The 14,653-nt window shown below is 42.9% G+C and overlaps 3 protein-coding genes across 3 annotated transcripts; 1 reads left to right on the top strand and 2 right to left on the bottom strand. All coding sequences in view use genetic code 11, as the record gives it.

The window, feature by feature from the left end:
- Positions 1-1,233: 1,233 nt before the first annotated feature.
- EGR_06758 (hypothetical protein) lies at positions 1,234-1,758 on the bottom strand (the record flags this gene model as incomplete). Its single annotated transcript, XM_024496007.1, has 1 exon — positions 1,234-1,758. One exon carries the CDS (start codon positions 1,756-1,758, stop codon positions 1,234-1,236), a length of 525 nt encoding a protein of 174 aa, XP_024349547.1.
- Positions 1,759-5,788: 4,030 nt separating this feature from the next.
- EGR_06757 (Golgi-associated plant pathogenesis-related protein) lies at positions 5,789-8,276 on the top strand (the record flags this gene model as incomplete). The annotated part of the gene is made up of 10 exons (XM_024496006.1): positions 5,789-5,838; positions 6,280-6,455; positions 6,766-6,840; positions 6,896-7,084; positions 7,169-7,251; positions 7,357-7,507; positions 7,643-7,836; positions 7,882-8,014; positions 8,089-8,136; positions 8,188-8,276. The coding sequence occupies 10 exons, from the start codon at positions 5,789-5,791 to the stop codon at positions 8,274-8,276; spliced, it is 1,188 nt and encodes a 395-aa protein (XP_024349546.1).
- A 303-nt stretch (positions 8,277-8,579) lies between these two features.
- Positions 8,580-12,397, bottom strand: EGR_06756 (hypothetical protein; the record flags this gene model as incomplete). The annotated part of the gene is made up of 8 exons (XM_024496005.1): positions 8,580-8,662; positions 8,741-8,779; positions 8,858-8,975; positions 9,237-9,321; positions 9,747-9,939; positions 11,370-11,444; positions 11,916-12,088; positions 12,348-12,397. The coding sequence occupies 8 exons, from the start codon at positions 12,395-12,397 to the stop codon at positions 8,580-8,582; spliced, it is 816 nt and encodes a 271-aa protein (XP_024349545.1).
- Positions 12,398-14,653: the final 2,256 nt, after the last annotated feature.

The raw sequence follows: 14,653 nt of genomic DNA, 5'->3' as shown, positions 1-14,653 counted from the left end.
TTATCTACTTGGAAAAACCAGCGATCGTTTTTTGTCGTAATAGAAAATAGTGATATATAAACTTATGGAATAACAGTTTAATGTATCCATGCACTCCCATTAATCACCATTGAGGGACATTTCCTTTAAAATAGAATCATGGAAAGTAAGAAAACTCGAACATAGTGACTAATTCCTGGCAGTTTCTATCATTGCTATGGAAAATAGCGAGGGCGAAAGCTCAGGAAGGATTGGTTGAAGTAAACCTCAAATTGATGAACTGCCCGTGATAAGTTAGTCACTTATACTGTAACAAACTTCAGCTCAAGCGATGAGCATGAAATGAAATAACAGCACCTCTAAAGCGGTACTGTTTAACAGGGTCTGGGAGAGCCTCCGACTAGCGTAGTCTCGGCCATTTGTCCACGAACAATGGCGGCGAGTGAACAGGTAGACGCGTCATTGCAAAATCGTGGATGCAGTGCCGGCAGTCTGGGAGGTCTCTAGACGGCTCACCATCCTCGTCACCTGATCCATCTTCCGGCGGCCAACTCGTCCAGACTCCACGTCAACACCTTGCCTCTTGCCTCCGCTTGAGCATCACGGAGACCAAACGGAACGTCATATCGCCATCACCTGCTAACCAACTGATTGGCTGACTCCTGTATTCCAGTACTTGTGTTAAGAGAACAACTACTGATGCGAAAAGAGCCACACCTCCTTTGTTATCAATGCATACTCTGGCAGAAACATGCATCCAGTTTGGGCCTTCTCACAGGGGCTTATCGCATCGTAGTGAGGATAAAAAGTTGCCTCGGTCACTGATGTCAGTCACTAGCTGCGCGGTATCTTGCGGCAACCTATTTATTCATTAAAATTCAAACTTAGGAGGACACGAATGGCCACGCCGTGCTTCAGAGCTGCCATGCTGGAGACAAACCAATCAACCCTCCATCTCAAGAAACGGAAGTGTGCGCTACGACGTGGAGGATAGAGTTTCACTTTCTTGAAAGCACTTTTCTCAGCAACTGGCAAGCTCTTAAACAGAACCCAACTCGTCTTCCAACGCACTACAAGTTGAAATTGCAATCGTCCCACGATGTCTTCTATAAACTTTTTTTAAAGGAATAAGCTTTTAAGTCCACTGCTTCGGAAGAATAGAAAAATTCTCGTATGAACAAAGAGAATCGGAATTCTTAAGCCAGACAAAAAAGCATGTACAAAAATATGAATAAATTTTTCGATAAGGGTAGACTAAACAGGAGTAAAAAATGTCTGGCTCATGTCCATAACTTCCATCGGCCAGGCAAGTTCAGCGTAGGCCGAGGAGGGAGCACGTTTTTGGACGGAATTGTCGTCGCCGGAAAAGCACTTATCCGCAAGCGAGAGACACATGACGGTACGAGCGGCCAAACGCCACGCGGTCAAAGAGGGCGAGCGTTCAGCAAGGGAATCCTGAGGACTGACGGATGCTCGTTCGAGCTCTCCAACAACTGAAACATAGGTGCCGACGGGAGGTAGATCCGTGTCTGGACGGATTGTGACCAAAATCGAACCAGTGCCATCATCCAGTAAGAAAGAGGAAGCAGGAGACTGCGGCCTTGAAGCTTCAACAGCGTACCCCTGAAGCCAAACCAATGAGAATAGGAGTTGGCGGCGGGGCAGAAATAGGACACTGTGAACCAAAGCCCCCTCGCTCGAGGTAGTAAAACCATACTGGAGCCTGTCTAGCTGACCGATCAGAAGCTTTCGCATAAGCGGTGGCGCCTCCCTTGACATCCTTCCGATGCAAGAGCGCTAGTTCGAAGGAAAATGTACTCCATGCATTACTGTCTCATCGATAAGAAAAAAAGCGATTAGAGGTATCTAAAAAACAGCAAATTAGCCACATTCCTATAAGGACTTCTTGCTAGTTAAAATAAAATATATTCACCACTTCAGTGCAAAAATTGCAAGTGGGAACGTTCATGTAGTGCTTGAATTAAAATCAAGTAGCAATGAAATGCAAAACAGATAGGGCATGAAATACATTACTCCTGCTTAGCTGTTCCTTCTGTGTCTACTAAAAGAAGTAAATAGTAAAGCAAAACATCCAACGAACGCTGGGCACCCTAAACAAGCGGACGCTTAGTTGACGCGGTTCACGTGGTAACAAATTATAACAAAATAACATTTTGAAGGTGAGCAAAATTATGTGCGCATAAAAGAATTTAATTAACCTTAGTTTTAATTTATTAGTGATCAGTGAACCCCAAGAAAATCTCACATAACGACGGTTTGATTGCATACTAATGAAATTAAGAGCACACAATTAGAAGGTGTAAAGTGAATTACAGATTCACTCTTGGTGATCCCAGTGCTAATTAGACCCTGTACTTATCATAAACACTTTGCAACACTATTGAATCTAGTGTCTTTGCGGAATTTTATAAAAAGTACCTACGCGGACTTATAAAACACGAAATGGGAATTTATTATTTTGTATACTTCGGTAAAGTTCTCTACTCATATAAGTGACTTTTTACGCATTCTAGGATTAGCGTAATAGATGGGCAAAATCGTTGTTGTTTTCCAATAATCATCTGGGGGAACCTCTTGTCTTTCCTGAAATAAAAATTGCCATGACAATAAGGTGTATTGCAGACGCATGGAATTACCGAGAGGCAAATTGAATGGTCTACAGGCCAAATTTCCTAGTATAAGTACGAAAGCTGAGCCATAAGTATCCGCGTTGCCAAAAAGTGGTGGCAACCAATCCATGCATTTGAAAAATCTTGCATAAGCAGTATTTCTTCCCTATGTGCGGGGACACGACCGTTTCTCCTTTTGGTCTCCAACTACGGAATTCTCGCTCGAGAAGACTGATCTGTAGATGGTGCAGTGTAACTACTATAAGTATTGTGATACACAGAGAAGTTACATCGATATACGGGCAAATGAGAATCGCACATCGTTGAAGCCAGTGTAGACGGAATCACGGAATTTAGTCTCACCTGTCACCTTGTGTTCTGAATGGGGTTGTAGACGAACCAAATACTGCGTCTCTCACATTTACATGTGATTAAATCCTTTATTATATCTGGTTCATTTAAGCAAACCTGATTGTCAAATAAGGTCTTCGGTTGAATTTACTTCATGTCAGTAGTTGTGTACAATCAAAATACTGGAATTTATGCATTTCTCAAGTTTCTCGTTTGTATAATCGCTGGACACAAAGTGAAAGGGACCATATCGGTGCACACTCACGCCTTATTTTCCTTCGAAAGTGAAGAAGAGTAGAGTTGGTAAGTGTAACTACCTAAGGAATGTCAAATATCCATTAGATTATTGCAGAATTTCGCTGATTTTTAGCGTAAATATCATAGCGAATAATCCTTTCTCGCTTAATATCAACCATAAATACTACAGGTGTCAAATGCAAGGAGTTAAAAGTACAAATTCATTCTGAATTGTCTGTGGGGAGAAAGCAAAATTTAATAGACTGAAATGACGGAAAGAATGTGTCTCCTACATTGATGAAGTCAAGGTGGGGGAAAATTCCCTTGACTCCAGGTAAAAGTTCGGCTCCATATCCACCAGACGCAACGCGTTGTAGACATCACCAAACTTTTTAACCCATTAATGAGCAGTCTTACAGGAGGATGAAAAGTACAAGTCTTAGGCTAGAGACAGTTTTATTCTCACGGTATATCCTGTGAACATACCACCCAGCAACGCAGTAAAAAGGTCTTTTACCCAGACTTTCAGACATTCTTTCATGTTGCTAATGAAGTGTTGCGCCTGCAGTGATGAATGTCATATGGAGCAGGAATGACGCAGTCCGCTGGGTACCGCTGCCTTTCTACAGTGTGGTTTGCTGAGGACTTTTACAGCTATCTGTTATTTGAGTCAAATTAGGAGAAAGTGCTCAACGTCCTCCTTTCATTGTCAGTTAGTTGGATTGCAAACTCCACATCATAAAAATCCCCGTTGACGCTCCATGAGGTCACTCTTCCCCACCATCGAGACAGGAACAAAGGTCATGTATCAATTTTTCATGAAAAGGAGAGGGAAATACGTTTAATCCCAACAACGGAGATGCATCTCTTAAATTTTATCGAGTCATGCTCTTAGTGATTTGCATTGCGAGGGAATTCTTAAGACACCGTCCATGGCCCTACGATCAGTACATTTCATAGGACAGTCGCTCGCCAAGGGGACATAATGTTGCTTAATGGAAGTGCTTACAGTTGTCCTTCCCCTCCGCACAATTTTTTCCACTCCAACTATCTCTACCCCTGAGTTCAAATTTACTTCAACAGGAGTAGATGTACTTCTTCCAGACACCAGTTGCCTCGTGTAATTACAGATGGCTTCAAGACATCTTAGTCGAGTGTGATGTCGTTCAATACCATCTGTGGTACAGAAAAGGCAATTAGGTTGACTATCTTCATCTAATGTGCCTTCAATAGTCCTTCTGGTGTGAGGCTTCGGCGATCTAACCACCTACTTAAGTTATCTTTCCTCTATGCAACTTAAATGTGGGATTCTGTGGTAAAGACATAAATCAGTGTCATCATCTTGAAAGTCACCTAAAGCAGGCTCGCTAAAGTCACATAGAACCACATTTTGAGTCCTACGCTGTTGCTCATCGCCTTTGACACTGACCACACGCATTCTGACATCAAAAGCGAAGCTTTGAAGGAACTTACGCCCTCAGGCTGCTCGTGCGAAAGCGAGGACACGCGGATGCGTTATTGTGACGTCAAGACCAAAAACCGACAGTGTCATTCACGTCAATGCCGACTTTGTTGAAGTGGGTTGGTCGCAATGCCCTCTTAAGCTAGATATTCTCGTAAATCTTCCAAGTGGTTTCACAAACCAGGTGGATGGACTTGAGGGTCTGCTGATTAGGCTTTCATGTTTGAGGCAGTCAGACGCATTAATTACCTGTCAATGAAGGCGGTAGGTGAAGGAGGCACAAATTTTACCGTTTGCAGATTTTTTGGTGCCAAATTCAAATAAAAGTATTTGGGACCGGAAACAAATACTACGTATATTAATTACAGCATCGACAAGAATGTATGATGAAATTTAGGTTTAAAAATTTATGAAATTTGTCGAGAAATGGCAGCAAAATTTTGCAGCACTACAAGATAAATCTCATTCTATGATTTCTGACCAGCTTGCAACATTTTTTGGGTAAAATTTGTGCCAACACCAGGAATCACAGTCACCACGATGCTCCGCTGGGTCTGTGAAAAAGGAGAGGATAATTAATTTTGGAAGGAATAGGTGTACCCAAAGGAAATGAGCTCCCACTTATAATGTACTCTTAATTCCAATCAGGCTTTTCAGCTTGACGAATATAATTAATTCACTTTTCCCGGGGCGAGTTAAAAAGCCAGCTTTGTGCAGAGAGAATTGAATACGTCGCTTACATCTTGACCTCAGAGTTTTATCAGGCGTACTGTACTTAAAGACAGAAACCAAACGTAATAGCCTTGGTGGCTGAAAGATTTCCTATTTCCCTAGGCACGTCAAGGCGTTTATACCATTATATGTGCATTTTTTACATTATATTCATTGTCAAAGCGTTTTGTTTATTTCATTAAAAAAACCAGATAACGGATATTTTGAATGGAAAATTTTTAACACGCCTAGATTTGAAGTTGTTTTGAGTGTCTTTTAACTGTTCTGTCTAAAGGGGGGACTGGTTTTGCATGACAAAATTCGACGGCATAAGTTATTTGAGCCCTCCATTTTGATTGGTCGGTAATGCGTATATAAAGAGGATCGCGTCAATCGCCTGCATGTCACACCTCCCCCGATGAAAGTCGACCTCACATTCAACAAGGAAGGCATTAAGGCGCACAATTTGTAAGTTGCTCTCCTTAAAAATCTGCATCTCTTGGTGGAAACCACCTCTTATTTCGAATCGAGCTAGTGGGTTGTTTGTGATTCTACTCCCTATCGGAAGAAAATATGTATTGTTCCATTCTTTAAGGGATAGCAAGCATAAAAAGAATGAGCAGTTTGAATCTTTTATCTTGTAAAACAATTCTTTTTAATAGAATTCGGTAACTTTATGCATTTTTCTGGAATGCAACTTATGTTAACAAATTACTCCCAGATTTGGTTAAAAAAAATTTTTAACTGCCTTTTATATAAAGATGTATTTGATAATAAAAAATTGCTATTATTTCGGAACTTTAGTTAGTTGTTTATTCGAAATGCATGTCCTGATTACCGCAAGTTAAAAATTACCCACCGTATTTCGACGATCATAACCACTCTACTTAAATGCATTTCATCGACTAGCTTAAGACGACTTCATGGTTGCACTCCGCTTGTAATGGGATTGGATCTCGCGGAGTCGGCGCAAGCCTACGCGGCGGTGCTGGCTCGTGAAAATGGCCTCCGACACAGTGGACTTCCTGATGTCGGTGAAAATTTGGCCAGATTAGACGGCTCTCCTCCAATGAAGGATATTTCTGGTAGACAGCATCTAGCAGTAGATATAAATCCTCAAAATTCAAAACACTGTGCTTCTTCTCCACGTATTAAACTATCTGTAAATAAGTTACAGCCTAGGGTTTCCACATCAGTCCCTCATCGCAGACGATCATGTTTCCATCAATGTCTTTAGTATAGTCAGATTGTCAAGTCGGTTACAGCTGGAGCGTGCCTCGGTGTAGATTTCCCAACCCAATTCTACTTAAGGCAACGACACTAACTAGTGCATAATCCAACCAACTCAGCAGCCTCTTCCATTGAAGATAAGGTTTTTCTTTTCATTCCTTTTAGCCGCTCAGGTCACATTGTTGTGGTACAATGAGATAAAGAATTATCCCTTTGTTGGAGAAGATCCAATCCGCTGTGGTGGGTGATATTTGGCCTTTTTAACCTGAATGCCAAATAATTCACGCCCTCCTAGGTCATTTTTCTCAGCTAATTTGGAAGAATACAACCGCGGTGGGCATGGGAGTAGCCGAGTCGGCGGACAAGACGGCGGTGACTGTTGTTGCCCACTATCGACCACCGGGAAATTTTAGGGGTCAGTGGGGCAACAACGTGCCCCGTTTAATTCACGGCATACCACACGCCTTCAGTGTTGAAGAATTGAGTAATTTCACTGCATGTATCACTTTGAAACACAGAAAAATAGGTGTCCAAATGATTAAAATTGAAGAGTTTGTCTCCATTTAAGCGAAAGCCATGAACGCGGAGCCCAAGTCTGTGAAAAAGGAGGAACGCGCGACTCCAAGCAGTCCCCAGACTTCGGCCCGAGATGTGAGTAACCATACAATCGCTTTAACATTCTTCCAACTCTCCTTTTCTGATCAAATACATTTCGTTTTGCCCTACAGACCAACCAACTTTTGGACAAAAGCGAAGACTCCAGGTGAGCTCGCAATCGTGGAACACCTTTTCATCAAGTTGCTTTCAACCCAAATAGGAGAATCACTTTGTTCTAGCCTGCATGAAACCGAGTTCCCAAGTGCGTCCCCCTCCAGCAAGGAAATGTGTCGTGTCCAGAGTCCAAAAGGTAGCGAATTTTATGCTTGTTTGCAAAATAAAACGCTATTTTATTTGTTAAAGATTCCCTCTTGTCAATTTTTAAAACAATCGTATAATACACACCGAATTTTTCAAACTTCTGCTTTCTGACACCTCAAATTAGCTGATTTACCACCGACACTACCGACACAAATGAATGAGGAGGAGTCCGCAGGAAGTGCCTCAAAGGTGGAAGTGAATTTTGCTTCCTTGAAGCCTCGCCAGATTGATGAGGGTGCGGTCTTCGCGATGGAGGTCTTTATGGCGTTGAATCAACGACGCGTCGCCCTTGGCTTACCGCCATTTCTACTAAACGAAGTGAGTACCGACTGTTGTTTTTTTCACACTCCCTTGAAAGTGCAGGATTTTGACCACCTGGCTCAAGAATTAGCAAAAGGATTAAAAAGCGGTGATTCCCGTGACATTCCAGAAGGCACATGGCAAGGTAGAAGGACTCGACACTACTCTGAATGCTCGTGTTTATTGCACAGAAATGGTGAGTTAGAGGTGGCATTCCCAATTTTGGTGCGTTCAACTTACTCATCAACTAATTTTTAAGCTTAATTTCAGCAACAAAGTTTGTTCAACGATGTTATCTCACAAAACTGCGCATGTCAGGTAACAATTTTAACGCTCCTTCTTCTACTTACATCATTTTCGACTTGATAGTTGCTGATCCGAATTGCAAGTACGTGACAATCGGATGCGAACTTAATCCACCCTTCAAGCGGTCTTCAATTGTCATTTTATTTGCTTAATACCTCCGACTGAAAGCTCCTCTCATCACCATTTGGAATGGGGGGAATTCCAGGAATAATAACAGTCTCACCTCCCATTTTTTAAATATAAAACCATTATTTTACATATTTGGATTAAAACTAACTGATTTTGCAAATTTTGTTCACACGCTCCCCCAACGGTCAGTCCATGGGCTAGCGCAAAAGTAAAACAAAAATGTGTGAAGGAATGTACCTCTAAAAACCGGAGGTAGACCAGCAAATTACATTTCAATATTTTTTGTGGAGTAAATGATCTCTGGGAAGGAGTGAACCACCTCCTGTTTATTTGAAAGCAATAGCAACAGTCGAGGATTGGGGCATTAGGACGGTGACGATTCCAACCATCGTGATATCCTTACGAATGACTAAAAGATTCCAAATGACACTTTACAATGGCTCTTTTGGATGTAGAAGTAAAGAAGGGGGGATTGTGGTATGCCTACCTTGTCCATTTTTTAACATTAATTTAGCTATCCTCGTCGCTGAAATGAAAAGAGTAGTATTGTTTGGTGAAGGCGAAAAGCGGTTCATTTAAAGGTGATGAAGTGGGGGGAACTTACGGTCGATCAACTTGGTGCGTGGAATTTTCATTTGTTTGTCATCGTCCTCCGAATTGGAATCGTCCTCATTCTCCCCGGGTTGTCCGGAGAGATCTACCCGTCTTTTCTTAATTAGCTCCTTGAAAAGAAAAGGCAGGATCCTCCTAAATCTTTGAGTGCACTTCTGGCGCCGCAGAGTTTTTGAAGACAATGAAAATTTGGCTAGGTGTCTGGAGTATTCGGCATTTATTAAACTGGATAAGCCACTCTACGGGGGAGAAATTTATTCGCAAATCCTTATGTCATCGAACCTCGAAGTAGTTCCACCACTTACGCGACATTTCACCTTTGACACCGTCGTGCCTTTAAAGACTTTTTTTTTAAGAATGAGTGAACTTACAGAGTTTAATCGAAGAGGTGGCAACTGGTTCTCCCGTCTGATGGAATTCAGTGCATCTAAGATGCTCTTCACGTAGGCCTCATAGCTCTGGAAGAAAAAATAACTCAGTCACCAAATCCACTGCTTTTGTTTCATATTTTGTGGATGCAAAATTAGCCATTTTCCCAAAATCCTCTGTGGGTAAAGAAAGTTCTCTAACTAACATGGAGGTATTTGACGCCTTACCTCCTGGTTTTCGGCTTTTTCATCCATCGCCTTTTTGTAAAGTTCAACTGTAGAATCAAAACAAAGACAGATGGGAGGCAGAGAATTCAACGCATAAAATCCTTTTCTTAAGGACTTGAATAAACTACTATCTGTGGAATGAATTCATTAAATTCCTGGCCTCCTTGTGCTGCATTCAAATGACAACTTTCTGAACTTCGGGCGTCAAATTAATCACCCCCCCTCCCATTCAACCGAAGCAATAGTGCTGCAGACTTCTATTAGTTAAAGCAAAATATAAACAACTTGCCCATTTCCTCCGAGGTGGGAACGTAGACGGTGTTGTCGGTGGGTGGTGGCACTTGTTCATCCCAATACGCTCGCCTATTGCCTCGGGGTTTGTAACGCCCCACCACGAAGACTCTTTTACCGTCCACCGATTTGGCCATTCCGAAGCCCGCTTGTTTCGTCTTCTTCCAAATGACTTGTGCGAAGTGTCCTGAAATTCACATTCAGGTCGTGATTCAAGTTGGCTATAGACGGGGCCAGGGCTGCGAAAATTTTCCTTGTCCACACGGCCAAAATATGCCTGATTATCTAAGCCAATCACAAGTAGCTGGTCAACTCGACCTCCACTATTCCCCACCTTCGTGGCACAAGACGTCAAAACCGCAGCTGCTAGAGGACACGTGAAAGGTGCAGTGACATCAACGACGGCTATGTGTCCTCACGTCATTGACGCACTCGGTCATGGTGGTGTCTATTTAACCACTGCAGCGGTATTTCCCAACAACATCCATCACCTCCATGGTCCTAGACACCTAACCGACCCACAGCTCATATTAAAGTTGCACAAGAAATGAGTATTTCCGTTAGGGCTTTGAGCTCCCTGCTAACTCTCTCCTGATTGGCTAGGCAATCACTGTAAGGCCAAGGCCAACCAAATATGATGAATTTGCGAGGCTGAAAACCACCCAGCACTCTGACAGTCTCCGCTGGGCGTCACCTGTTGCGTGTACGCACGTCGTGCTCCTCAACTTGCTTGCTTATGCATGTCGACAGATAAAGGTGTGTCTTGAAGCCGTTGCCCATTGGTTACTCCCACGAGGGAGTCGACACGATCTAAATTTACGCCCATAACAAAGTGGTCGTGCCCCTTGATGCTTTTCTTTTATTTTGCACCCCCTACCCCGAGATTTGTAACTTCGTTTAGATCTAAAAGCCATCAAAAATAGACATAATTTGGGGTTTGTGCCCGTGACTTTTGACCATGTCGAGCTCTCAACGGATGCAACCAACAGGCGAGATGTCGAAGCAGATGGCGAGTGTGCGAGCAGTGACCATCCGGCCAGCGTAGAATGCCACAGACATGGAGCGGTTTCAGTCCCGTGTAGTCATAGTATTTGACTGACGTTGGCTTTATGGTGAGGGTTGGAGCAGTTGCGATATATCTCTGCCTACTGTCGACCAATCAGAGGGGAGAGAGGGGAGGGGGATTGGTGTTTTGGAATGTTCAGGATTGAAGCATCTGAAAAGGCACCTTCAGCCGAAATGGACGGAGGATAGGGACACTACATCTAGTCATTCTGCAGCACAGCCAAAGGAATCCTCACGACCCAGAAGATGTGATGGGAGAGAATCAATGCGAAATGCAGACTGCATTTAGTGACAACTTTCCTAAATTAGACGGTAGAATTTTCTAGCCATAAAGTCTGATGTAGCATCCTGATGCTTCAAGTGAAACCATCGACACGTACTGCTTTACAAACGCATCAGCATCGTCCAGTTAGCTGGAAGCGGTGCTATGTCGACTTATGGACTAATAAGTAGCAACGCGAACTTAGGATGGAAGGTCTTCGGACACTGATGACGATGGTGGCATTTACAACCGTAGTTCACACCGAAATACAAACAAATAAAAAATCTTACCATACTTTCTTTGGCTTTCTTCACCAGACGTGTAAGTGAGGATCTCCCTGTACCATCGCAGAGTTGCATCAATACCTTAAATGAACGGAAAAAAGGCAATTTTTGTCACCTAGAAGCAATTAAATAGCAACTCTATCTCCATATTGCATTAGCTATCATTCACATGTTTGCTTTGTGATTTGAAATGCGTTATTTGTTTGTTTAACACTCAGTTTCGGTAGCGCGCCACTTTGTGTGTCCGCCATTGTACCTCCGCTGGGCGGCCTGACCTCCAGGTCATGGAAGTAGCCCCCAACCCCCCTCCTTCCTACGTTAACATTACATACTCTGCTCAAGTATCGTGTCTTCTTTCGTCTTCAATGAAGTCCCAGGGCATTGCAAATTCAAGCTGTCAAAAGGTTTTCGTTGTTTTGTAAAGTCCCACAAACCTAAATTCTAAAGGCGCAACTTTTATCTGATTAACAAAAGGAATAATCATTGGTAAAAAGAGAAATATAGTCTCAAAATTGTCTTCTCTTAGCAGGCTGTATAATGATGGTAACCCACCGGATAATTTGGCACATCGAGCGCTGACTCGATAGGCGACGTTTTCTCCGTAGTCAGTGGGGTAGTAGTACCTAAACCTCGGTGAGTGTGCCAACTTATCTGCGAAGACTTGCGAGGATTTGGCCAATTCCTCGTCATATTCGAGGGGTGGACAACCGTGACGCTTGCGTAAACTGAGAGGTGACCAAAAACAAAAATTAACTTGGACATCCTTCAAGTATGGACGACTGGCTCACTATTCAATGCCATCGGTAGGAGGGAGAGAATTCGTCTCCCCGATATTTTGTCTCTGTGGTACTTTACTTGGAAACTGTCTACCTTACAGGCTATTTTAAGGTATTAAAAAGGGAGTACTGGCTCATTAAAAAGCAAATAAGTGTCAAGATGAATGAAGTTGAAAGGAACCGACATAAAGAATTGGCGGAAACTTACTAGTTATGCGCAAAAAGCGATTCCTCGTTCAACTCGGTGTTGACCGCCATCCAAGTGGAATATACACAACACTCACGTAGTGTAACACTCGAGTATTTTTATAGCCACTCATTTAACCACCAACACCGGTGGTTGATTGAGCGCGTGTGAGGGGCTCACGTGGGGAACGACCAGACACACTTCGCCTCACCTGACTGCCCGTTGCCTTTTGTCAGCTACTCTTCAACATGGTGCTTTGCTCTAGCAAAACACAGGGTAAATGTTAGCAAAGTCACCCATCAAAGACGTTGGGCATGTGGGTACGGACAAAAGATTGCTGATTGGAATGGCAGGAAGGCCGTGATAAAAACTGTAGAGAATAAAGAATCCGCGCAGTCAAGTGTACGCCTTTAACACCTCAAACTCCGTGTAGCCCTTTCCTACTCTTAATTTCTTCCTTGAAGCCTTCTGTGGCCATTCTTTAGCTCCAATCAGCACGGTGTGACCGAGGAAAGGGAGTGAAGGCCATGCGTCGGTCTCCCATGAGTAGGAACGGAGGATGACTGGCTCAGCTCTGCCCAGAGCTGGTCGATCCCAGTCGCGTGTCCTAAAGCAAAGTCATTGAAGGCACGTTTTCCATGACTGGTATTTTTTAAATGCTTTAATATGCTTCGCTTCAGCCATCATCGTTTACGGTTCAGAACATGAGATTTTAGGCATCTGTGGCTGCAGTCGTCCACATCAGGTCCTTCCAATCGCCACATTTTTATAGCGCGATGGCATGGAGACAAATTGGGGATTTTATTTCAATGGATTGCTAACTGCAGCCATCACTGCAGTCTTGAGGAAGTGAAATGGGTAGTGAGTCCTCTGGAATGTGATCAATGAGATGGTGGTAGACTGACCTCAGAAACTGGACGCCTATTTTCATCGCAAGTCGGTCAGTTAACAGACGAATCACAGAGGAAGATACAACAAATTGGCCACTTTTTAAAGCTCTCTTTCTCTCATCTGCTGTTGAGCGGCTTCTACTTACGACTGTTCCAGCTCCTACCAGTTCCAACAAGTTGAAGACTGCAGTAACTTTGCTGATCACATTGGAGACATGTTAATGCAAGGTTAGACCACGTGCTACCAACTTGGCCTGTACAACACCTCATGTTGCATAGGTGGTTAGGCATATGACTTGCCGGTTGGTTAATGTACAAAAACTAAGCTGGGCTGAGCTCGGAAGCATGTCTTCTGAGAGCACGCAATGAAGGCAGAAAGACGTACAACCGATTAAATCTCACTTGCACGAGATTTTTCGTTGTGAAAACACTCGCTAGAGCACCCGAAATACACTTCTTTTGGCTTGGGAGCAATTTGAGAGCTTTTAAAGGCACCATCCAAGAACACCGTACTGGAAGCGCCTGCAACTCCAGCAGTACTGCCAGGATTTTCCGCAAATTCCTCACCTGGAACTCTCTGGAATGTTATTGTCAACGCTCTCGTTGAGTCCCCTCTAATAAGATGTGCCGGTATCTGTAATAAGGTGACAGATAACTAGACGTAGTTTAAAATACGATACCGCAGATACCGCAGACTGGCGGTATTAAAGACCCGGTTCTCCTGAAGTCACGCGCCCTGATTAGTCTAGTTGGGGAACAGGACAGAATCTCAGCGTATCCATGTACACAGCAATGGCTACATAGATGTCTAAACTATAAGTAGGTTAGTAATTGCAAACACTTAATTGTTTGTTTTTGCATTCTGATTAGTTGTTGGGGATAAAGCCACTTTCTTTCCCTCGCCCTGGGCTCAAAGGCATCAAATATTTCCGTCTTTCAAAAATTCTGAGCAAATTAAAATAGTGGGTTAAATTACACGCCCTCTAATTTGAACTAAACAGCTCTAAAGGATAAGAAAGACCTTCGTCTTCTAATAATATCACGGGTATGTGGATCAACAGATTTGTACAAAGCCTGAAGGTCTAGGTGGTATTCCTACCTCAATTTGTCAAAATAGTGTGTCTTCCCTTTCCACTGACTTTACCCATATTCGAAGGTTATACCAAGGTGTAAAAATGTATCCAACAAATTTTGACAACGATCAACAGCAGCAGTACTTGATTTTTAAGTTGGCTTTATCTCAAATTTTTGTTAGTCATGTTGAATGGCATAGGTAGTGGCGATCCCTTTTCAACCAAAAATGTTTTACTCATACATATTAGATAGACCGTTTTGAAAGAAGAGCAAAAATGATATCTTCCTAATATTAAAAGAATTTTTATCGGCGCTCCAGATTTCGTAAATTTTTAATTAAGATTCTAAGCAGGGCAGAAAAAT

The sequence above is a fragment of the Echinococcus granulosus genome (genome assembly GCF_000524195.1).
Source record: "Echinococcus granulosus chromosome Unknown EG_S00063, whole genome shotgun sequence".
Classification (NCBI taxonomy): Eukaryota; Metazoa; Platyhelminthes; class Cestoda; order Cyclophyllidea; family Taeniidae; genus Echinococcus; species Echinococcus granulosus.
Note: the sequence above shows the minus strand (reverse complement) of the source record. Positions and strands in the feature narration are given on the sequence as shown.